The sequence below is a fragment of the Suricata suricatta genome, chromosome 10 (assembly GCF_006229205.1).
Source record: "Suricata suricatta isolate VVHF042 chromosome 10, meerkat_22Aug2017_6uvM2_HiC, whole genome shotgun sequence".
NCBI classification, from domain to species: domain Eukaryota; kingdom Metazoa; phylum Chordata; class Mammalia; order Carnivora; family Herpestidae; genus Suricata; species Suricata suricatta.
In genome coordinates this window covers 90,243,585-90,266,808 of record NC_043709.1, presented here as the reverse complement: position 1 = coordinate 90,266,808, position 23,224 = coordinate 90,243,585, and the positions used below count along the sequence as shown (strand labels likewise).

Here is a 23,224-nt window from a genome sequence, read left to right as displayed (position 1 = left end):
GGACGCCACGGCCAAGTCTAGAGCTTCCCTAGGCGCCGTACGTGGCCGGCGTGGACCCAGGTCACGTGCCCAACGTGCGCTGATCTAGCGCCTGCGCACTGCTGTCCTATTCGCTCTTCCTCCGGGCAAACTTGCCTTCTCGCTAGAGAGTCACTTCCGACGGACGCTTGGCGTCATTGGTGTCGTCACTTCCTGCCGGTACCGGTGTGGACCGTGCGGGTCCCGGCCGCGGGTTCTCCGGTTCTCCCCCTCCCCTACTTTCCTCCCTCCCTCCCTTTCCCTCCCTGGCGGCTGTCGGTCGCCCGTCGCAGACACCCTGACCTGTCCCCGAACCCTTTCCTGACCTCGCTGCTACCCGATTGGCCTCTTTTTCCTGTTTCTCTGCCCATCCCCAGCCCCCAGTGTCAGGGCCGGGGCCTTGAGCCAGAGGCTCTGCGACAGAAGAAAGAAAAGACCAGACGACCCTCGGCTCCGCAGCCGGATCGCTCGGTTCGCCGCCGCCATGGCAATGAGGCAGACTCCGCTCACCTGCTCGGGCCACACGCGGCCTGTGGTTGATTTGGCCTTCAGTGGCATCACGCCCTACGGCTATTTCTTAATCAGCGCTTGCAAAGGTGAGCAGGGCCCCTGGATCCGGGTCCCTGACGGCAAGGACTGGCTCCAAAGGTACTCCCCAGTGTCGAAGGGGTATCTCAGCCTTTGAGATTGAGGCCAACACTGGTCTGATGGGGGGAATAGTATTAGGTATTCGCAGCTGGAGCCAAGAGAGGCTTTTCTGATACTCGGATAGGGCCAAGTATTACCCTCCCCCAGTCTAGGCCTCTCCTTTTACTTTTATTGCTATTTCTGGAGAAGCAGGACTGCACGCTCGGCGTAGGCGCCCCTGCCATCAAATACTGTAAATAATCTTTCAAGGATTTGGGGAATGAGGAAAGTAGACCAGGCCAGGTAATACCTTTACTTATTTTACAGGGACTTGTCATTCCTGTTATTTCATTGGACATGCCTTTGTAGTATCAGTCCCGGTTTTCATTTGGGAACTGAGATTGAGGTTAAGAAGTTGGTCCAAAATAAGACTCTAATCTAGATTATTTTGACACAGATCAGTATTCTTCTCACTGAATTGCAAATGCTTTAGTGAGAATGTCTGGCTCAGCTCTTCTGTTAATTTAGTTCTGAACGTTTCATAGTGACCCCAGTGAATGAGAATAGTTAAACAATAAAAGCAGTGTTCTGCTTTGTTATTTAACACAATCACTTTATGTTCCAGTCTTGGATTTTAAGTGATCTGTACTTCGAAATAACATGGCTTTTTAAATGTGTTTTAGATGGGAAGCCTATGCTACGTCAGGGAGATACAGGAGACTGGATTGGAACATTTTTGGGTCATAAGGGTGCCGTTTGGGGTGCAACATTGAATAAGGATGCCACCAAAGCAGCCACAGCGGCTGCGGATTTCACTGCGTAAGTATAGCCAAAACAGCCAGTTTTGGAGATCTCTGTGGATGTGGATTGTGTTAATGAAATACTCAAAACTTCAACTTCAGTTATTCATAAAATTCTGACTCAGTGCCTACCATATAGAGCACATGATATTTGACCTCTAGCCCTTTCTGCTTCTTTCTCTTCAGTGGTTCTCACTAATTTTCAGACTTTAAATGACTTATTGTGTATGTCTGAATTAGGACCCAGGAACCTGCATTATTAACAAGCACTTTATTATTATTATTTTTTAATATAGTTTATTGTCAGGTTGGTTTCCATATAACACCCAGTGCTCATCTCAACAAGTGCCCTCCTCCGTGCCCATCACCACTTTTCCCTTCTTCCCCACCCCCATCGACCCTCAGTTTGTTCTCAGTATTTAAGAGTCTCTTGTGGTTTGTCTCCCTCCTTCTCCTTAACTATTTTTTCCCCTTCCCTCCCCCATGGTCCTCTGTTAAGTTTCTCCTGTTCCACTTATGAGTGAAAACATATGGTATCTGTCCTTCTCTGCCTGACTTATTTCACTTAGCATGACACCCTAGAGTTCCATCCACGTTGCCATGAATAGCCAGATCTCATTCTTTCTCATTGCCACGTAGTATTCCATTGTATACATAAACTACATCTTCTTGATCTGTTCAGTGTCAGTTGATGGGCATTTAGGCTGTTTCCACAATTTGGTTGTTGTTGAACGAACAAGCACTTTAGATAAGTCTGTGGCTGAGCTTACAAATACCGCACTGCATGTGCGTTCTGAGGGACACTGCACACTTTGTGGCTCCCCAGTGCTGATGGCCTGGAGTTCCAGCCCCATCTCATTCTCTGTTTTTGTTAACTGACTTTACACATATTTAAAACTTCCAGACTCCATTACTTTATATTTCCAAGTTTTTTTAAGGTTGAAATTTAAATCATTCTTCATTTTTCTTCTTATGTCCACATTATCATCATTATTAATGCTACTGGCAGCCTGTCTCCTGGCTATGATGTTCTTATGCCCTGACCACTAGGATCTTACCTGTCTTCTTATTGTCCATAATCTTCCTAAAACAGATTTCATCATGTCACTTCTCTAAAGATCTTCCTGCCTTCTCTCTGCAGTTTCGGTGGTTCACGACCTTGCGTGTACCCAAGAGTAACCTGAGGAACTCTAAATTATTCAGGTGTATGTGTCTGGGAAATTCTGATCTAATTGATCTGGGAATGAAGTCCCCACATCCCTCAGCATGCTTTTTCCCCCTAAAAGTTGTGCTGGAAGTTGTGTGTTAGAGCCACTCCCCAACAGGGTAAATTTCAGTGGTTGCCAGTTTACACTCCGGCCTCATCTTGGTTCATCGACATCACCTGGCACTGCCCTCCGCGTGCCTTACCGTCGGGTCACACTAAACTTACTGTTGCCAGGATACATCTGTCCTGTTTGGGGCTTTGGCTTTTGCATATGTTACAGTGACTTGCTATGACCCACTTTCTCCTTCTGGGCACTTTCATAGTTTATATAATCTTGGTATTCTAGTTTCTGATTGCGTTTATGACTTAACAGACATTTAAATGTTTAAACTGACGAAGGCAATGGAAAGAGCAATTGTATGATAGTGGACTTCATTAGACTCAAGTCTAGAGAATAAAAGTAGTCTTCCTTCTTTCCTTCCTTCCTTCCTTCTACTCTCCACATTGGGAGTTTTTGCAAATGTGTTGTTCCTTTGTTTCAAACAAATTAAATACACAAAGTTTGTTATAAAAATGAAGACAGACTGTGGTAGTAGGTATATGACTGTGCATTTGTTGAAACGTAGATTTCTCTACCGCAGAATGCATTTTACTGTATATAAAATTAAAAAATAAATTACAACTTTTAAAACAAGGAAAGGGAGATATAGTGCATATCTGAGATCAAATCTGAGATGGTGAGAGAGCAGTAACCAAAGTTATATATGTCAACCTGAGCTTTTTTTCTGTGCCTTCAGTGAATAGATTTCTGTTATGTCTGGGTGCATAACTGTTACTCTGGGCTCTGGGCTGGGCCTTGTTGTGCTTGTATGTAATACTGATAAAATAAGGAGCTGTTGGTTTTATATCCGTCCTGTAAAGAAAACAGCTTCAGGTCAAATGTTGCTGCAGATGTCAGCATGCATACCTGTAACATGTCCTTTCCGTTAGCCTTTGCTAATTTAATTTGGGAAAAAGTGATTCTCAGATGGAAGACTTCTGGAGTGCTGTAAGGGGAAAGTACGTGTTCCTTCTTGTGCTCACAATATTCCTGGTGTTGAAACTTCTGGCACATAATTGATTTATGTGTTGTGGCTTCCTTAAGTCAGGGGTCATGTCTTAGATTTTTTATATTCCCTGGCCAATTCAGTAACTTCATATTTGTTGTGTAAATAACCTGAGGAAGTTTCCTAAAGTGGAGGGTAAAGAATGGGTTAATCATAGATCTCAGTTTTGCTTCTGTAATACTTGTGTCTGACTGCCAGGAGTTTAGCTTTTTTTTCCTTCAACTCCTTCAGAGTTCGTTTTTTCTCAGTCTAGTAGGAACATTGTCGTTGGGAATGAATGTCATTGATTTCATAACAGAGTTAGAAAATTGAGGTTTTCAACTCTAGTAGAGTTCAGACATTTGAGATGTCGATATTAAAAATGCCATTATTGAAACTACTTCCCAGTTTGGTGTAACAAGTGAATAGTTAATAAAGTGGTACTTTAAACATAATTAAGTTTTGAGGTGCCTGGCGGATGGGTCCGCTTTTGGTTTCACCTCAGGTCATGATCTCAGGGTTGTGGGAACAGGAGCCTGCTTGAGATTCTGTCTCTCCCCTCTCCCCCTCCCCCCCCCCCCCCCCCCCCCCCCCCCCCCCCCCTCTCTCCCCCTCTCTCCCCTCTCCCCTCTCCCCTCTCTCCCCTCTCTTTCTCTCCCACCCTCTTTTTCTCTTACTCCCTCTCCCCCTCTCACGCAGGCTTGCTCTCTAAAATTAAAAAAATACAGTGAAGTTTTAAATGGAACGAGATATTAGACATTACGAACATTAGCATTAAATAGGACAAGCTTCTGAAGTGTAATCTGAAAGGATTTTTGTTAACCTCAATTCTGGGCCTGATCTGTGTTGATTAGTGAGCAAATGTTCTGTCACCTCCTGCTTGATGGGCTTGCTCTGATCTCTAGGAGACTTGTGCAGAAACTTGTTGGGGAGGATGCCTGTCTCTGTCAAATCTGTGGACTCTTAGTTTATACATTTGACCAAATGATAATATCAGTCCTCGGGAAGATAAAGAGCTAGATAGAAATTGCTGTTCATGCGATAACACCTCTGAAATGGAGAGAGGAAAAGGCGTGAAAAAAATACGGCACTTTAAATACTTAACAGAGTCTTTGAAAGAGTAGTCCAGACTTTATCTTGCTGCCAGAGGTACAATTATCTTTATTTAGGTCACTTACAGAGCATTAAGAACCCAAATCACACAGTTAAGGACATGTCTGAGGGTAGGTATTCAGTGTTGTTTTTGTCCTTAACATTTTGAGTCTCCGGTGCCTGTGTTTACAAGGAGCATTAAAAGCGTGAACCAGATTCTGTTTTGAATCCTGGCTCCCAGCATTTCGTAGTTCTGTGACCTTGGCAATTTATTTAACCTCTTTTTCTCAGTGGCATCATCTATAAAGATGAGAATAGTAGTAATGCTTATCTCACATGTCAGTTGTGAATATTAAATGAGTTAAAATGTTTCTAATATTTAGAACATTGCCTAAAATTGAGTGAGTATGTAAGTGTTGCATGTGTAAGGTAGCCGTGATAGCTACCATTCCCGCTGGACCAAAGTCATATATATATATATTTTTTTGGAACTTCTTTGGCTAACGCCATGGAACTTTTTGGTTTTGTGCAAGAAGGTTGAGTAGGTTTAAATATTAAGAAGAAATGCTTTTGTCCCCTCTCCCCCACCTTCGTTAAGGCTTTTAGGTGCCATGGTACAGTGGGAAAGACGTGAGCATTCACTTTGGTGCGAGCTGAGCTCACGTGCTAGCTGTGCTGTGTATTTCCAGTGTGACCGTGGGTTGCTTCTTAAAACTCTGCCTTTCATATCTGGAAGATGCATATAAGACCACATGGTCTGGGGGAGGATTAGAGAGAGCCTTCTCCAGTTACATCCTTGGAATTTAGCATAGTAGATGCTCAAGAAATACTGGTTGAGTCTTACCCCTTATTTGTCCAGTGTCTGTCTGGGAGCTGTGGGAGCATTGTGGATATTCTCTTTTAATGATTTGCATGGGACTTGCTGTTATAGATCAAAATAGCTTCCCCCACTTACCAGATTAATCATAGTTGGTATAAATAATTTTTAGGAAGCCCCCCTCTTCTTATGTTTCCCAGAAATTTCATTAATGTCCTATTTATCTAGAGGTGCATTTTGTTCTTGTGGAGAAAATATATTCAGCAGAGCTGGTCTGTAGGTCAGTTCGGAATGCTATCTTGAGGTAATTCGGCAGTTGAGTCAGGTGATGAGTACACTATTTCCTGACACTCCATCCTTTTTATATCTTAATTCATGAAGCTAATGTAAGCTTTACTTTCGATGATCCTCTTCTTAGCATCTCCGCTTTCCTCTTAAAATCATTTGGAGAGGGTGCCTACAGTGGAGAAGATTTTTGTGCTCTGTTCCAGAGGGTGATTAAGTGGATCTGGAGTTAGGCCCAGAAATCTATAGGTAATCCAAATGTATGGTCCGTTTTCTCGCTTGTAAAAGACAATAGGAAGACCGATTTTTCTCTGAGTAAAGAAAAGATAAATTGAAGGTGGTATTATCTCCTTTTTGATGACTTGGTCATATTAAGATAGCCAGGCAGTTTTTTTCCACCTAAAATCACTTAATTTTTTTTGTTAAGCTTTAAAGAAGTTAAGCAACCCCTCTCTGAGACTTATGGTGAGTCTGTTCTCGGGATAAGAGAAGTATTGAACAGATAACGATTATGATGTGCACGAAACAGGATGTGAGGTGGATCAGTAGTTTAGGGAGGTGGCGGGTACTTCATGAGTTGTGCAGAAAGTAAATGCTGCACGATTGGCTGCCGAAAGGATATGGTCCCCTCACTGCCTTCATTTGAGCCCTGCAGCCAGCGAGTTAACCTCAGTGTCGAGGCTGGTGATTGAAAAATGCATTAGAAAACATTTAGGTTATTCTAGATTGTTTTTAGGGTTCTAAACCCTTTTTCGGATTGTTACTGTGAATAATGGAAATATGCCAAGGTCAGTAGAAGTGATTATTAAAACATGCTCTGTCAGAAAGTGTCGTCTTCAATTTTAGTAGTGTTTTTAAACAGGAGTGAAAAGACTGTAGATACGTTAGCCCCTGAAGGATACTGCTCTGGTCGTGCCCCATCCCCCACCCCCTGCCCCCCACTCTGCTCCCCACTGTGTATTGTTCCCTTTATTTTTAAAAATGTCAGTTATATTAAAATGAAAATCTTTATGGAGCTTAGCTTGTTTGCTCTTAACAGTTTTATTACTAGTAAGCAAGGTTTTCTTGTTTATCTTTCAATAACCACTTCTGATAGAAAATCAATTGTCTTCTCTAAGCTTTCTTATTTGGGGAACCTCTTATAGTGTGTGTGTGTGTAGACACACAACCACACATATTTTGGGTTGGAGCAGGGAAACAGTTGAGAGATTAGAAATCCTGTGTTTTAGCATTATACTTTGGGGGAAGCTAATTGGACTAGAATTTGAGAGTCAACTTTGAGGAAGAGATAGAAATAATATTTTCTTCACTACTGTCTTGATTTAAAATTTTATGTAACCTGTATCAGGGCCTTTCATTCTCCTGTAAATTCTTTCTAGGACTTCTTGTTTTTCCTTTGTTTGCTTTGCATCTAGGGGAGACTATAGAATAGAGGAACAAATTAGAAAGAGGAAACTTAAAATTGGTTAAACTGTTTTGCAGTCTTGCTGAAAGGATATTATGGCTCTAGGCTAAAAGTAAGGATAGGTTGGTTCATGGCTCTTATTTACTTAAATTTGTAGCTCTTTTTCATTGTCACACTAAAATCGTTATGTGGCTTCTACAGGTATATTTGTTTTTCTTAGAATCACTTAAAATATTTAATCAAATGAACAGTGAAGGATATTAAAGATAATGAGAGACATGTATATTACGTTTATATAACATTTTATATATCTAACTTATTTGGTAACCATCAAAATTACCATTATATTTATTTTTTAACTGTACTCTTTTTACTTTTAGCAAAGTATGGGATGCTGTCTCAGGAGATGAGTTGATGACGCTGGCTCATAAACACATTGTCAAGACTGTGGATTTTACTCAGGTATCAGAAAATAGAATTTATTTTAGGGAGTGAAATTGCTGTTACAATAGGACATAATGATGGTTGTATATTTTGATTGGTTTGTATATTGGGGTGATAGTAAGTGTATATTGCCTTATATTTGATTTAATTAAATGTTAAATATAGAGACTTATTTATCTGGTTAATCCCAAGATAGCCTGGAACTCTTGGATGCGTCCTCTGTCAGTAGCAATAAACATCTAAAATGTTCAAGTAATGTTTCCTCACTACTTTCATGAGGGAGAGGATAAAGTTGAGATTATCAAAGATGCGTTTCTTAAGGGGGAGGGGAGCAGGAGCAGGGCAGACGGAGGGGATTCATGTGGTAGGTAATGCGTTTGAACTGGAGAGCTTCAAGGGTTTTGGTAGTTACAAGAAGAATAAGTGTTCTACAGTATCTTCTCAGAAGTAATTGGCATGTGTTACATCTCTGTAATGTCTGCGAACTTTATTTATTTAAAGTTTATTTATTTTTGTGTTAGACAGAGCAGGAGCAGGGGAGGGGCATAGAGAGAGGGAGACACAGGATCCGAAGGAGGCTCCAGGCTCTCAACTCTAGCACAGAGCTCGATGCGGGGCTCAGATTCATGAACCCTGAGATCATGATCTGAACTGAAGTCGAATGTTCAACCAGCTGAGCCACCAGGTATCCTGATGTTTGTGAACTTTATTTAGATTTTAGTTGGTGTTGAAGAAGTTTCAGAAAGGTATACCTATTAAAATGGCTAATCCATGGGCGCCTGGGTGGCTTAGTTGGTTGAGTGTCCGACTGCGGCTCAGGTCATGATCTAACTCACAGGTTCGAGCCCTGCATCAGGCTCTGCGCTGACAACTCAGAGCTTGAAGCGTGCTTCGGATTCTGTGTCTCCCTCTTTCTCTGCCCCTCCCCTGCTCACGCTCTGTCTCTCTCTCTCAAATAAACATTAAAAACATTTTTTTAAAATGGCTAATCTGTTAACATTTTCCTTGTGTGTGTTTTCAGGATAGTAATTACTTACTAACCGGGGGACAGGATAAACTGTTACGCATATATGATTTGAACAAACCTGAAGCAGGTAAGCATAGTTTATATCTGTTTGTGTTATATTTTCTTTTAGTTTAAATACCTTTTCTTGATTAAAAGAATCATGTTCAGTGCCCAAATTTGGAAATTAAAGAAAGTCACAAAGAAAAAAATGAAAACATAATTCATAATCTACTATTAATCATTGTTAATATCTTTAGTTTTTGGTTCATATTCTTCCAGGGTTTTTTTTTCTATACAGATCTTTTTTAATGTCCATTTACTTGCTACATTGTGCTTGTTTTCTTACAATCTAAAATCTTACTTTGCTAAATTTTTATCATACTAAGTTTAAAAAGGTGCATAACAGTGTTTCTAGTTTTTGATAAGAATGAGTGGTTATCTGTAAAAGGTGAGAAGGAGGAGAGTTCTTAGTGTGTACATATATTATTCAGATTTCTGAACATAATGTATTAGTTAATATGATTAATTTTGTTTAATTTAAACAAATTTTTTAAAATTGCAATTCACAATTTTTTCATGTGTTTAAATATTCTGTCCAGTGTTTTTAATGACTGTATCATTTCCATTCTATGGATAAATCGATTAACAAATCTCTTACTGTGACCCGTTTGGACTACTTACAGATTTTAAGTGATAAGTAGTATTATGCTTGGGGCGTCTGGGAGGTTCAGTTGCTTGGGCATCCAACTCAGCTCTGGTCACGATCTCACCATCTGTGAGTTTGAGCCCCGCATCGGGCTCTGTGCTGACAGCTCAGGGCCTGGAACCTGTTTTGGATTCTGTGTCTCCCTCTCCCTTTGACCCTTCCCCACTCATGCTCTGTCTCTCTCTTTCTCTGAAAAATAAAATAAAAACATTAAAAAATTTTTTATAGCTAATGTTATGCTTAACATCCTTGTAATTGCAAATATTTCCACAATTATTTCTTTAGAATGACCACATAGAAATAGAATTGGTGGGACAAAGAGGAGATCCACTTGGAAACTGTTGGTAGGAATTACCAAAGTGTGCTCCAGAGGAGTATAAAAACATACCTATAGTTAACCTGTTCTAGCAAACACTGAACACAGTTCTAACTAACTGTATCTTTCTCAGTTCCATAAAAGAAAAATGATTCTGTGGTTTTAATGTAAACTTGAAAAAAAAAATCATTCAGGAGGTTAAATAACTGTTGAATGCTATTTTAATGTATTTGTTGGTGAATAGCCTGTTCATGCTTTTTGCCAATTTATTTGTTGTGTTCATCTATTTTTTTATTAGTTTTAAGGTTCCTTATTGTATTCTAATTTGTTGTTTGCTTTTAAATTTTTTTTTGAAAGTTTATTTATTTTGAGAGAGAGAATCCCAGGTAGATTCTGTTGTGTAAGCGTAGTGGCCCATTGTGGGGCTGGAACTCAGAGAACTGTGAGATCATGACATGAACTGAAGTTGGAAACTTTACAGACTGAGCCACCCAGGTGCCCCTTAAATTTTGTTAATAAGGTTTATGGTATAGGGGTGCCTGGGTGGCTCAGTGTTGAGCATCTGACTCATGATTTTGGCTCAGGTTATGGTCCCAGGGTCGTGGGGTCGAGCCCAGTATCGAACCCCATGCTGAGTGTGGAGCGTGTTTGAGCGCTCCCGCTGCCCCTCTCCCCTGTTCATGCGTGCATGCTCGCTCTCTCACCCTCTCTCTCAAATAATAAGGGTTATGGTATACACACTGTAAAGTTTTTGGTGGTGAAATTTGTCATTTCCTTGATGAATTCTCTTATCGCATAGAAGTCGTAAAAGACACCTTTTCTGGTTCAGATATCCACGTCTGTTTTGTAGTATTTTAATGCTTTTCTAGCCACATTATATATATTTCAAAAGCTATAAAATTATGAACAAGATTTTGTTTTATTTATTTTTATATGTTGGTATTTAAATGTTGTATCATGGATATTTATTATTTATTCACAAATCTGTGAACTTCAGAAGTTTGTGTAAAAAGCCGAAACTACATTGGATATTGGCATTTATTCTCAAGATACTGTCTTTCCTAAGACTATTTCTAAGGTGAGCAAACAGACTACATTTATAGATGGTTCTTCATTAGCATCTGGAAGAATTTCTCTTCATTCTCTTTGATAATTTTAAGCCAAAACATAGTGAAGTACTTGGACCTCCCTTCTGACCCAGCGATTTAGTTCAGGCCTTAGACATTTTTCATCTCTTATCTTTCTCAAAGCTGATTTTTGAAAGTGGCTTCAGTGTACTGGCAATAGAAATAACAGCAATAACTGAAATTTTACTGTATGTCAGACACCAGGTTAGAAACTTTAGATGAATGTTCTTATTTGATCCTTACACTCAAATTGTGAGGGGTAGTAACTGTGGTTGTCCCATTTTACAGATGAAGAAATGAAAGGGTTAAGTAACCTTTAGTTCGAGGGTTAAGTAACTTGCCCCAAATCAAAGTAGTGTTGAATAACTTTGCCTCTGGCATCTGCTTTGGTCCAAAGATAATACTGAGTAGTTGGGGTTTTTTTGTTTTTGTTTTTTGTTTTTTTACCATCTTTAGAAGGGAAAGTCTCCTGAGACAGGTTCCTATTTTTTTGATGCTTTGCTCTCAGTGTAGAAATATTCTTGGGAGGGGCGCCTGAGTGGCTCAGGTCATGATCTCATGGTTCCTGAGTTCAAGCTATGCATCAGGCTCTGCACTGACATTGGGGAGCCTGCTTGGGATTCTCTCTTTCTAAATAAATAAACTTAAAAAAATATTCTTGGGAATTGCCACATTGCTTTTTATTCTCCTCTTCTTCTGTCAGCCTTTATTTCCCTCTGTTTTCCTGTTAGTTACTACCAACAGTGACTTGGATGAAGGTTCCAGTGTTAGTGATGATGTTGGATTAGCTTCTTTTATTTCATTGTGGTTAGATAATGCTTTTGAAAGCAGGAAGTAGCCTAGAGAGAGTGATGTATTTACTCCCAAGTGAGGATAACAGCATAGTTTTGGGGATCTTTGTTATGCAGATAAATTTTTGATCCAGTCCAGAAAAGCTAAATGTATTCTTTGTAAACAGTAACTTTGCATTGTGTTGGGCTTTGAAACGTTGCAGTCTTACTTAAAATGCATTTTTTTTTACATATTGTTTCAGTAGTGCTCAGTTTAAAAAATGAAATATTAACCATTTTAAATTGTTTTATTTTAAGAACCTAAGGAAATCAGTGGTCACACCTCTGGTATTAAAAAAGCTCTGTGGTGCAGTGAGGATAAACAGATTCTTTCAGCTGATGATAAAACTGTCCGGTAAGTAATTTTTCTTTAATAGTTTAAAGTTTGAAAAATATTTGACCTTGGTGTTTACATTTTAAATATTTCTCATAGCTGTACAGAGGAAGAATTATCTCCAAACATTAAAATTTCAGCTTTAGATCACATTTTTCTAGAGCTGTTTACTGTTATAAACCTAGAGCAGAATCCACAAGACACTTGATTCAAACTACTGACATCTTTATGAGCATGTGCTCTTAACCCAAGTCAGTAGATGGGCTGACGTAGGGAGTCCGTGAAGGTCCTGAAATTCTGTACACAGTTCTTTGTGCTGACACCTGATGTTTTTGCCTGTGGTAATATATAACAGTTATCATCATATTCACAAATACAGAGTGGAAGAACCATTATTTAGACTGGAATTGGTAAAATTAAGACTTACATGTCTTAACAGTGTAGTTTTGTTAAATTGCTTGGGAGTATATTTAGGTATTAAAGTTGACTTCTCCAACCAGATACCAAGTAATTTGACATTGTACAGGAATCCAGACATTCTCTGTATCATCTGTAAATTTATGAACTGGAATGAAGGTTGTTGTACCACAATTGTGATGATTCTTTCATTGGTTAATCTGTAGATGTTATTGGAAATTGCACGTGTTTCTTAAATGAGTAAATATCACCATGTTTTCCTCTTCCTTTTTTTTAGCCTTTGGGATCATGCTACTATGACAGAAGTGAAGTCTCTAAATTTTAATATGTCTGTCAGCAGTATGGAATATATTCCTGAGGGAGAGATCTTGGTAATAACTTATGGACGATCTATTGCTTTTCATAGTGCAGTAAGGTATGTCCTAGAAGTACCTTCATTTTTCTTTTCTTTTTTTGTTTTTTGTAACTTAAAAATTGGAAGGCAAATGTGAAAGGTATTTAACTCTTTACAAGATGAATCTTAGCCTATACTATATAATATGGGGGGAATTATTTCCATACCATTAATAATGCGTTTTTTAAGAGTTTGGGATATTGAGGAAATAATCATATTAATTTCTAGATATTTAGGACATTTGCTGATAAAATTTAACAACTTTTAAATTATAATTTTCTTAAGAGGATTACTAGACTGGTTCTATAGTTAACATTCATTACTGTTTAAAACCATGTGATCTTGATTCTCTTATTAATTTTCCCATTAAAAATTTGGAGAAATAGTGTTTTTATTCTCTTTTCCTATGAATTTTATGTAGACCTAGTGGTGTTTTCTAAAAACAGAAATACTTTTTTTGTGACCATAAATATAGTTAATACTTCTGTTGAAAATTTGTAAAATAGGGGCGCCTGGGTGGCTCAATTGGTTAAGCGTCCGGCTTCAGCTCAGGTCATGATCTCACGGTTCATGGGTTCGAGCCCCACATTGGGCTGTGTGCTGACAGCTAGCTCAGAGCCTGGAGCCTGCTTCAGATCCTTTGTCTCTCTGACCCTACCCTGCTCATGCTGTCTCTCTCAGTATCTCAAAAATAAAAAAAAAAAGAAAATTTGTAAAATAGAATAAAAAAACTTACCCATAGTTCTTCAACCATAGATGCCAGAATGTTAATGGTAGTTGTGTTTTCTGTTTCAGTCTTCTATAACATATGCGTGTGTTTATGTGGGCATTTTCCTTTAGTTACTAGGGACCTATGAGTGTAATTTAGATTTTTATTTTAAATTATTCTTAGCTATCAAAAATTGCTTGACAATATTTTTGGTAGGTGTATTGCATTATACTAAATCATGTATCAGTTTCCCCGTTTTAACAGTGCAATGAGATATTTCCATGTAAGAGAAACCTAGTACTTCCTTATGAATTAGCAGTTCAAAGGGTAGGAATATGTTTAAAGTTCTTTATAGGGGGGCCTGGGCTTTGTTGGGTAAGTGTCCAACTCTCGATTTCCGCTCAGGTCATGATCTCATGGTTTGTAAGTTTGAGCACTACATTTGGGCTCTGTGCTGACAGCACAAAACCTGCTTAGGATTCTCTCTCCCTCTCTCTTTGCCCCTACCCTGCTTATTCTCTTTCCCTAAATAAATAAGTAAATCAATACATAAAGTTCTTTGTATACACGATTTCTGTAAAGATTATACCACGTTATGCTCCAACCAGCAGTCTTTACCTTTGGTCAGAAGGGCCACTTGCAGAGTTGAGCTTTACTGAATGGCAAAAGAAAAGAGCTGGCAGTAGAAATGCAGAAAAGCAATAAAGAATGTAAAGGAGTTCATCCCACACAGTGAAGTGGTAGTAATAGAATACGACTGCCCAGAGCCATTAAATTGTACGACTGTGTGCACTGGTCACTTGTGGATTTGGGCAGCACGCAGCCCTGCTGAGTTCGCACCTCAGGTCCTGTTTTGGTGGCAGAGGTTTGCTGCTGACCGTTCTGCCTTTCAGGGCGGGATGCGATCCTGCACCAGTCACGACTAACTTTAGTTTCCGTGTGTAGTGTGTGACGATGGGAATAGGCTGGTGACAGTTAGGAACTGGAATGCTCTTCATGTTTTGTGTTGGAGCCTTTCAGGATTTTTAGGATTAGACTGTAAAAGAGCTGATGTCCAAACTCATTGATATTCGGGTGAAGCTCTTGTTATGCATTGATTTTTGTTACACAGCTGTAGTTTTAAATTGGGTTATTCTTTTAAAGCTTGATATTAAAAACTGGGCTGTCTCCAGCAGTTTTATATTTTTATGGTGTTGAAGGTTTTTCTTTTTGCAGAAGTTTACACATTTTCAGCAATTGAGAATAATGTACAGATAATCCGTTATGTTAACTACTTACTGTAAAACTTTTCTGTTTACAAAGATAATGCATGGTTGTCATGGAAAAATCAAACAATGCAGAGTTAAATTTTTTTCAGTGCAGAAATCCAAATATATTTACCATACTGTTTTAATTAGCCAACACAGTCATTCCCAAGAAGGCATTTGCTGCACAAAGTGCCTTCGTATTTCTGGTATGAACTCCACTTGGACATAGTATCTCTCCTTCTGAACTTTTTTTGCTAATATTTAGAGGTAGTTTTTTTTTAAGCATCCCTAGTTATTTTGACTGAATGAAGATGTAATTATTCCTTGTGTTTCAGAAATTAGGAATAGTTTGAAAGAAACTAAATTATTTCTTGGTATTATTTATACAGTATTCAAAGTTTATAAATATACTTAAATTATTTTCCAGTTTGGACCCAATTAAATCCTTTGAAGCTCCTGCAACCATCAATTCTGCATCTCTTCATCCTGAGAAAGAATTTCTTGTTGCAGGTGGTGAAGACTTTAAACTTTATAAGTATGATTATAATAGTGGAGAAGAATTAGGTGAGTTGTCCTCTTCTTCCTCCCTTAAAATGATGTGTTTACATTTGTCAAATGGTACGTTTCAGTAATTAACACCTCAGTTAGCGAATTTTGTGGCTAACTAAAGCTGGCTTATTTCCAAGTGAAAAAGTAAAGGAATTTTTTTTCATTTTGGATAGAAGTATTTGTAGAACTATAAACAGAGCATGCCGAACTCACAAGTTTACCTTTTCCTTTTAACTTAAATTCATTGTATTCTGATATTCTGTACGGTAGTGCAGTATTTTACGTGAGGGTACAAAGAGGCAGTCTTACATCAGAATTCCATCAGCAGCTACAAGGATATGTGTTCTTTCTGAGGCATAGTGCTTGTATGTAGCCCGTCTGCCTCGCTCTTCTTTTTGCCAGGGTGGGAATCTCTAAGCTCTGTAGAGAATAGTGTTGCAGGGGAAACAGCTGTGACCTGTTCTAGAGATACCCTTGGGGTCTGAGTTGGAAGAGATTTTGGGGGTTTTTTTGGAGTCTGACTTTTGCTTCCATTTTCATAATAATAGTCCTTAGTAGTGGGGGGGGACATGTAAGATTTATTTGCAGTTAACATACATCTTAACTTTACATTTATTTAGGTTTCATAATTATTTATCTAGGCTTACAGTTATCTAGGTATTTCATAATCATGGCTCTCAAAATCTGCTTCTAGCCTTCCCAGAATAGCTTTTGCTTTTTGAACTAGTATATTTAGTTTTTATAATTTATTTTTCTATAAGCTGCCACTTTATTTCCTCTAACTTTCCTGCTTTACCACCCAATGAAAATAAGCTTGTTAAAATTTTACACAAAGAGCAAAAGACAACTTTATGTTTTGTTTCTTTGGGAAAGCTAATGGATTTGGGTTGGATAAATGGAAGTTTGGTAAAGAGACCATATAGAATCTATTATAATTGCTTAGGTTCACCTTTTATTATTTGAATATCAGTGACTTTTAAATAAGAGATTCTTTTTTTTTATTACCATTTTCAAAGTTATCTCTGTACTCAATGTGGGGCTTGAACTTACAACCCCAAGATCATGAGTCACATCCTGTACCAGCTGAGCCAACCAGGTGCCCCAAACAAGAGATTCCTTTTTATTTTTATCTAATGTCAGTTTCCAAGGTTTTAGAATGTTTTGGCCATGTATTTTATTCTTTTTGAAAAAGAAGTAAATTATTTGCCTGAGATCTGAGGCCACAGTTCGTGAATGCTGGACCTTGAACCCGGCTATTTTCATTACAAACCTCTCATGTTCTTTCTACTCTCGTGAAAATTTTTCTCCTGTGGTAATATTCTCATGATAGTCTCTGTTTGGACAGAGATGTGGAAAGATGAGGGTCCTTGAGTTGAATGGATATGGAGACAGAATAGGAGCATTGGTGTAATAAGACCTTGAGAACTGATAAGGTGATTAGCACCTAGAAAGTAGATGAGGAAAGTTCACAAATAAGGATATGATTTCAACAGAACAACACCACTACTCCTCTGTACAGTTTCTCACAGATTAAAATATTTAAGGATCAGCACTGAGCTTGTATCTTGATATTCTGTGTGACAACGATTAGTAGACTCTAGGTAGTCTGGTGGGAAGGTAAGAGGCAGCACGTATAAAAGAGCTCCATCTGGCGGCTCTCTGTGGTCGTAAGAAGAATTGGTTCCCTGGCAAATAGGCAGTGAGTGTAGGATGTGGAAATTGGGATTGAATGAGACTTTAATCTGTAGAATTTTACGGTAGCATTTATTCCCTTCATCCGTATTTGGACATGAAACCTCATTTTTTTTTTCTTTTTAGAGGGATAATATGAAGCTGTAATGTGTGCTAGAATTAGAAGAGGGTAATTTTACTGAGAAATGGTAGATATTATGTACCTCTTTGTGAGAAGAATCACTTCATTTCTTAAAAATGTTTATTTGGGACGCCTGGGTGGCTCAGTCGGTTAAGCCTCCCACTTCGGCTCAGGTCAGATCTCATGTTCGTGGGTTCAAGCCCTGTGTCAGGCTCTGTGCTGACAGCTAGCTCAGAGCCTGGAGCCTGCTTCTGGTGCTGTGTCTCCTCCTCTCTCTGTCCCTCCCCCTCTCATGCGCGGTCTCTCTCTGTACCAAAAGTAAATAAAACATTAAAAAAAGTTTTAAAACATGTTTATTTATTTTAGAGAAAGAGAGCATGAGCGGGGAACGGGCAGAGAGAGAGGGAGACACAGAATCTGAAGCAGGCTCCAGGCTCTGAGCGGTCAGCACAGAGCCTGACACGGGATTCGAATTCACAAAGTGTGAGATCATGACTTGAGCTGAAGTTGGCCACTTAACCGACTAAGCCACCAGGTGCTCCTCATTTTTTTTTAATGTTTATTTTTGAGAGAGAGCATAAGCAGGCGAGGGACAGAGAGAGAGGGAGATACAGAATCCGAAGCAGGCTCCAGACTCTGAGCTGTCAGTATGGAGCCCGACATGCGGCTCTGACTTAGGAACCATGAGATCATGACCTGAGCTGACATTGGACATTTTAACTGACTGAGTCACCCCAACGACACAGAATCACTTCATTTTTTAATGAGGTTTAGTTCCTTGAATTTGGACTTGAGAATTTCGCATCTTCCCAATTAATACAGTATTTTCTTCAGTGTATCAATTCTTAGCCAATATTTAAGTCTTAAATTATCTAACAGCCCTTCTCTTTTTCAGAATCCTACAAAGGACACTTTGGTCCTATTCACTGTGTGAGATTTAGTCCTGATGGAGAACTTTATGCCAGTGGTTCTGAAGATGGAACATTGAGACTATGGCAGACTGTAGTAGGAAAAACATATGGCCTTTGGAAATGTGTGCTTCCTGGTAAGAATTTATATTCAAAGTTAACAAGTAAATGGGGCCCCTGGCTGGCTCAGTTGGTGGAACATGTGACTCTTAATCTAGGGGTTGGAAGTTGAAGTCCTGGGTTGGTAGAATTTACTTAAAAAAGCCTATAAAGTTATCAGATTATTCATGATTTTGTGTCATTTTTCCTCATTAGTTTTATTTCTATGTTTCTGTCACCTATAGATTTTAAGTTCTTTTTTTTTAAATTTTTGAACATTTATTTATTTTTGAGAGAGAGAGAGAAACACAGAGTGTGAGTGGGGGAGGGTCAGAGAGAGAGGGAGACACAGAATCAGAAGCAGGCTCCAGGCTCTGAGCTAGCTGTCAGCACAGAGCCTGACACAGGGCTCGAACCCACGAACCAGGAGATCATGACTTGAGCTGAAGTCGGCTGTTTAACCAACTGAGTTACCCAGGCGCGTTTTTGAATTCTATAGTATGGTTTAAGCAAAGAAGCCCATGATTATAAATTGCCTACTGTGTTCCTTTGTTAGGTTAAATTTTTTTATTGTGTTTTTGTTATTTCTTTGTTTGCTTTTTTAACACATGATCATTTGGTAAATGGAATGGACCTAATTCAAAATTTGCTAGAGGGCAGTATAAAGAATTTATAAGTAAATGTATTTAATCTCTGAATGGTATTACTTATTGATCCTTATTAATAAGGTAGGTATGTTTATAATAAAAACATTTATTCATCCCAAAGTAGTTGTAGTATGAACTTAAAAGTGAACTTTGAGGAGAGACATAATATTTTAGAATCATAATTATTTAAAAAGATTCTTGTAGCTTGTTGCTTAGAATGATGTGTACTCTTCTTATTAAATATGGGAAGTTACTGGTAATACTATAATTCATATGATCATGAGTTCTTTTCTTTCCATAGAAGAAGATAGTGGTGAGCTGGCAAAGCCAAAGATCAGTTTTCCAGAGACAGCAGAAGAGGAGCTAGGTAAGCACCACTGGGTGAACCTTTGTAGAGCCCTGGGGGTTAAAGTTAAAGTGTTAGATGAGTTTTACTAATTGACAAAGGACACTTATTAAATATGGACATACTTAAATAATTGGAAGTTTATCATGTATGTACTTTTCTATACGTGTCCATGAAGCACGTATTTAAGTACCTGTTGCATAGTCGTAGGCACGGAGGTGTAGTGTGGAATTGACGTGGATTCTCTTATAGTAGAGCCTAATGTAGGAGGCAGCTGCTAAGATACAAAACAAAACAAAACAAAACACTGTTGCAGTTGTAATTGTTATTTGACATTTATTAAGCACTTACTACTTACCACATGCTGTTTCCTGAACGTAGAATGACAGATTGTAAGACGTACTGATCATATAGTAGTGTTTGAGTTTTGGATAAATAAAGGAGGGGGTCGGGTCTTCCAAAGATAAGACTTTCATTCAGTGTTTACCAAATAGTTGGAGTCACTGAAAGTGTAGCCCGGCAGAGGGGCCCGTGGGGAGTTAAGTTACGGTGTGAAGAGTGCCGTGGGCGAAGCACATGGACTCTCTCCTTCGCTGCATTCTCAGCGACGTGAGTCTAGCCAGGAATGGTTTGTGCCCTTGTTCTCTTTTGCCTTGCCTCACAGCACACTTTCAAAAAAATGTTTTATTACACAAAAATGTGGTTAACACAGAAATTTACACAGATATTTTCTTTATTAAGTTAACTAATGTGGGGTGTTTTTCATTGTTATTTTTTTTCATTACAGAAGAAATTGCTTCAGAGAACTCGGATTCCATCTATAGTTCAACTCCCGAAGTTAAGGCCTGAGCTTTGGGCATATGATAGAGAAAATGTACAACTTATGGACTAAAACAAGCAAGCAGAGGAAAGCATCAGCCTCCCAGAGTTACTCTGTGCTTAAGGCAAACATGAGCAGTAAATTATGGGGAATACGAATTAGCTCCAGTGCTGGAACTAACTTTGTGTTTGTTACCTGTACGTGAGAAACGCAAGAGTATCCGATGAAGGCAGATGGCATTAGGCTCTTGTGGTGTGATGGCTGTTGTCCTTTTAATGAATATGTGCAAGCCAACATCCAGTTTCTCTTATTATAATTAGAATTCTTGTAGCTGTTTATGTTACTATGAAGAAGAAAAATATATTGGCCTATTTTTCTGACTTTTCCCTTAAAGCAGAAAGCCTTTTTTTTCCTTTTGCTTTAGTTGTAAAGAAGAGGGAATTCGTGATAGAGTAATTGATTTGATTTCTCTTTCATTGTACACTGCTTCCGAACATCTAATTGTTTTAGTTGTCCAAATAAAATGCCTCTAAGCAAAACAATGTTTCTTGGTAGATTTGAGTTTATGAATGGAAGTTGCCAGAAGGTTTTTCTACATCATAACTATATCAAAAGACAATGTGGTTAAAGAATCTTTAGTAAACCTGTTGTTTCCTAATTTTGAAATTCAATGATTTGTACTAGATTTTTTAAATTTCCATGTTTCTTGCTGAGTTTGCATTGGATAGAAATGCTTGACCTGCTTTTTAAAAAAAAATCAGAATCATGGCTTACTTAAATGGCATATACTAGCTATAAAAAGAGAAAGTAAATCAAAATTGGCGGAAAGCAGGAAAATCACTGAAAATCTCACCATCCCCTCAAAATCTGTTAAAATTTACTGAGCATTACTGCACATTTGTGTACCTGTGTGTGTATATATACAGAGAGCGAATATTTTATAAACGTGAGATACTTGTACACCTGCAATGTCTGTTTTACTTTAAGTTCAGAGGGCATTCAAAAAGCCTTTTTCACCAACCTTATAATAAAATGGGTCAACTGGATTTAGACTTGTACTTATTTTTTAAAAATATCAGGAGTTTATTAAACTAGTAATTTGGAAAATACTTTAGACCAATGAATAACATCTCTGCTAAATTGCTTTTTCTCTCCTTATTCATCTTGTGAATGACCCTTGATAACTTTCCTTGAAAGAAATAATGAACCAGGGAATACGCCTGGGGGGATTTGTGGTGATCAGTAGACAGCACGGCAGGCCATGACAGCCTTCAAGGCCGACAGACGCCTGGCATCGGAGAGCGCCGGTCCCCCCACTGGTGCAGGGTGGTCGTGTTGTGTCGGCTTGCTGCCCGCCTGCTTCTCCGCTTGGCTGCAGCAACATTGTCCGTGTACCGTGGGTGCTCAGATGCCAGTCAGAGTCTGACTTAACCTTCAGGGAGTTGAGACTTCTAGTTGTCAGATTGGACTCACGAAATTTATGACTCAAGGGGCTTTCTTCTCCTTCGGGGTTATAAAATCTAAAGACCGTAACACAGATCCATGCTTCCACTTCACTGGGTGGCATACACCTTGTAATCCATAAAAGTCATTTTCAGTTAAGTTTGTAAGTTGAATTTCAGGCCAGTTCTGTCATATGTCTTATAATTCTTTTGTAACTAGACTATTCATGTCGGTTAGATCTCTGGTTCACAGTGTTGAATAAAGTGTCAAGTTCTTAAACTTTTAGCATATTTTTACATACTGGTTACCCAGGTAAATCATTTTAGATTTCAGCTTTTGCCAGATTTATGTTACTTCTGATAGCTAGTTTTGTTATTTTGTTTTTCTGAATTTTTAAAGAGGTTTTAAATTTATTTTAAAAAATGTTTTTTAATGTTTATTTTTGAGAGAGAGAGACGAAGTGTGAGCAGGGGATGGGCAGAGAGAGAGGGAGACACCAAATCTGAAGCTCTGAGCTATCAGCACAGAGCCTGAGGCAGAGTTTGGCTGGAACCCATGAACTGTAGGTAATACCATGACCTGAGCTCAAGTCGGATATAACCGACTGAGCCACCCAGGTGCCCCAGAGGTTTTTTTTAATTGTTTAAGTAATCTCTGTACCCAACATGAGGCTCAAACCCATAACCCCAGGATTGGGAGTGGCATGCTCCACCAACTGAGCCAGCCAGGTGGCCAAACTGCTTTTGTTTTTAATAACCGAAGGCATGTTGTCAAAGACTTCACTATTTAACCCTTAAGGCTAACCTTGTTTTTCTTTGTAGTTGTAAATACTGACTATACAGACCAGGCTGTGGAAACAACCAGTTTGGTGTCCTTTGTGTATTGATTTTCATCTATTGTTGCTGTAATGCTATAACAAATTACTGCAGATTTGTGGCTTAAAACAATACAAATTTGTCTTATAGTTAAGGAGGTCAAAAATCCTGAATGAGTCTGACTGATGTGAAAATCCACATGTTTACATGGTTGCTTTCCTTCTGAAGACTCTAGAAGAACATCTGCTTGCATTTTCCTGCTTCTAGGAGCCGCTGACCTTCCTTGGCTCATCATCCTTACATCTGTCTTCAATGCCAGTAGAGAAATCTTCAAATCTCAGACTCTCCTGCCACCATCCATCGCTTAAAAGGACATGTGTGACTACATTGGACCTAACTGGATAATTTCCCCTGTTCAAGATACTTCATGACCTCTACAAACTCTTTTTTGCCGTATAACGCCATATTTGCAGGTTCCAAGGATTTGGACATGGACATTTTTTGGAAACCATTAGTCTGCTTACAACACTTTATAATGGTAGAATCTTCTAGTAGAATTAACTTCAGCGAAAAGTCTGGTATATATCTTACTAAAGTCGTACTTGTCAGTCTTCAGGGTTTGTCATGCTTCTAACCTAGTCACTCTTCTGTCTTCGTTTTACGAAACCTTCAGCAGATTCAATAGTTGTCTACTTTATGGTTTTTGAAATACTTGTTTCCCTACTCACTATGAAACCACACTCCTGGTTTTCCTTCTACTTTTCTGACTCCTATAGTTGCCAATTCTTCCTTTTCTGTTTGACCTCTGTTCTGGGCTGTACTTCCTAGCTCTGCTTCTCCAGAGGAAGGAAAAGAAGAGTCATTCATTATGGCATTCAGTGTTTTCTGATATCTTCTAAGTTTGTATGTTCAGTCTGC

The 23,224-nt window shown here is 38.8% G+C and overlaps 1 protein-coding gene across 2 annotated transcripts; it reads left to right on the top strand.

The window, feature by feature from the left end:
- The first annotated feature begins 177 nt into the window (after positions 1-177).
- STRAP (serine/threonine kinase receptor associated protein) lies at positions 178-21,094 on the top strand. Of its 2 annotated transcripts, none has more exons than XM_029954653.1 (10): positions 178-614; positions 1,329-1,464; positions 7,717-7,798; positions 8,802-8,874; positions 12,024-12,120; positions 12,794-12,931; positions 15,294-15,430; positions 18,124-18,273; positions 19,187-19,249; positions 20,016-21,094. In XM_029954653.1, exons 1-10 carry the CDS (start codon positions 503-505, stop codon positions 20,075-20,077), a joined length of 1,050 nt encoding a protein of 349 aa, XP_029810513.1. In that variant the 5' UTR covers positions 178-502; the 3' UTR covers positions 20,078-21,094. The 2 variants fall into 2 exon arrangements, with proteins under 2 accessions (XP_029810513.1, XP_029810512.1); XM_029954652.1 differs by having other exon boundaries at positions 19,184-19,249.
- The last annotated feature ends 2,130 nt before the right edge of the window (positions 21,095-23,224 follow it).

Bases quoted from the DNA above. Each gene is read 5' to 3' on its own strand.
- STRAP (XM_029954652.1), top strand. From the start codon at position 503: ATGGCAATGAGGCAGACTCCGCTCACCTGCTCGGGCCACACGCGGCCT. The intron at 7,799-8,801 runs GTATCAGAAAAT...GTGTGTTTTCAG, and splicing joins AGACTGTGGATTTTACTCAG to GATAGTAATTACTTACTAAC. The intron at 15,431-18,123 runs GTGAGTTGTCCT...TCTCTTTTTCAG, and splicing joins TAATAGTGGAGAAGAATTAG to AATCCTACAAAGGACACTTT.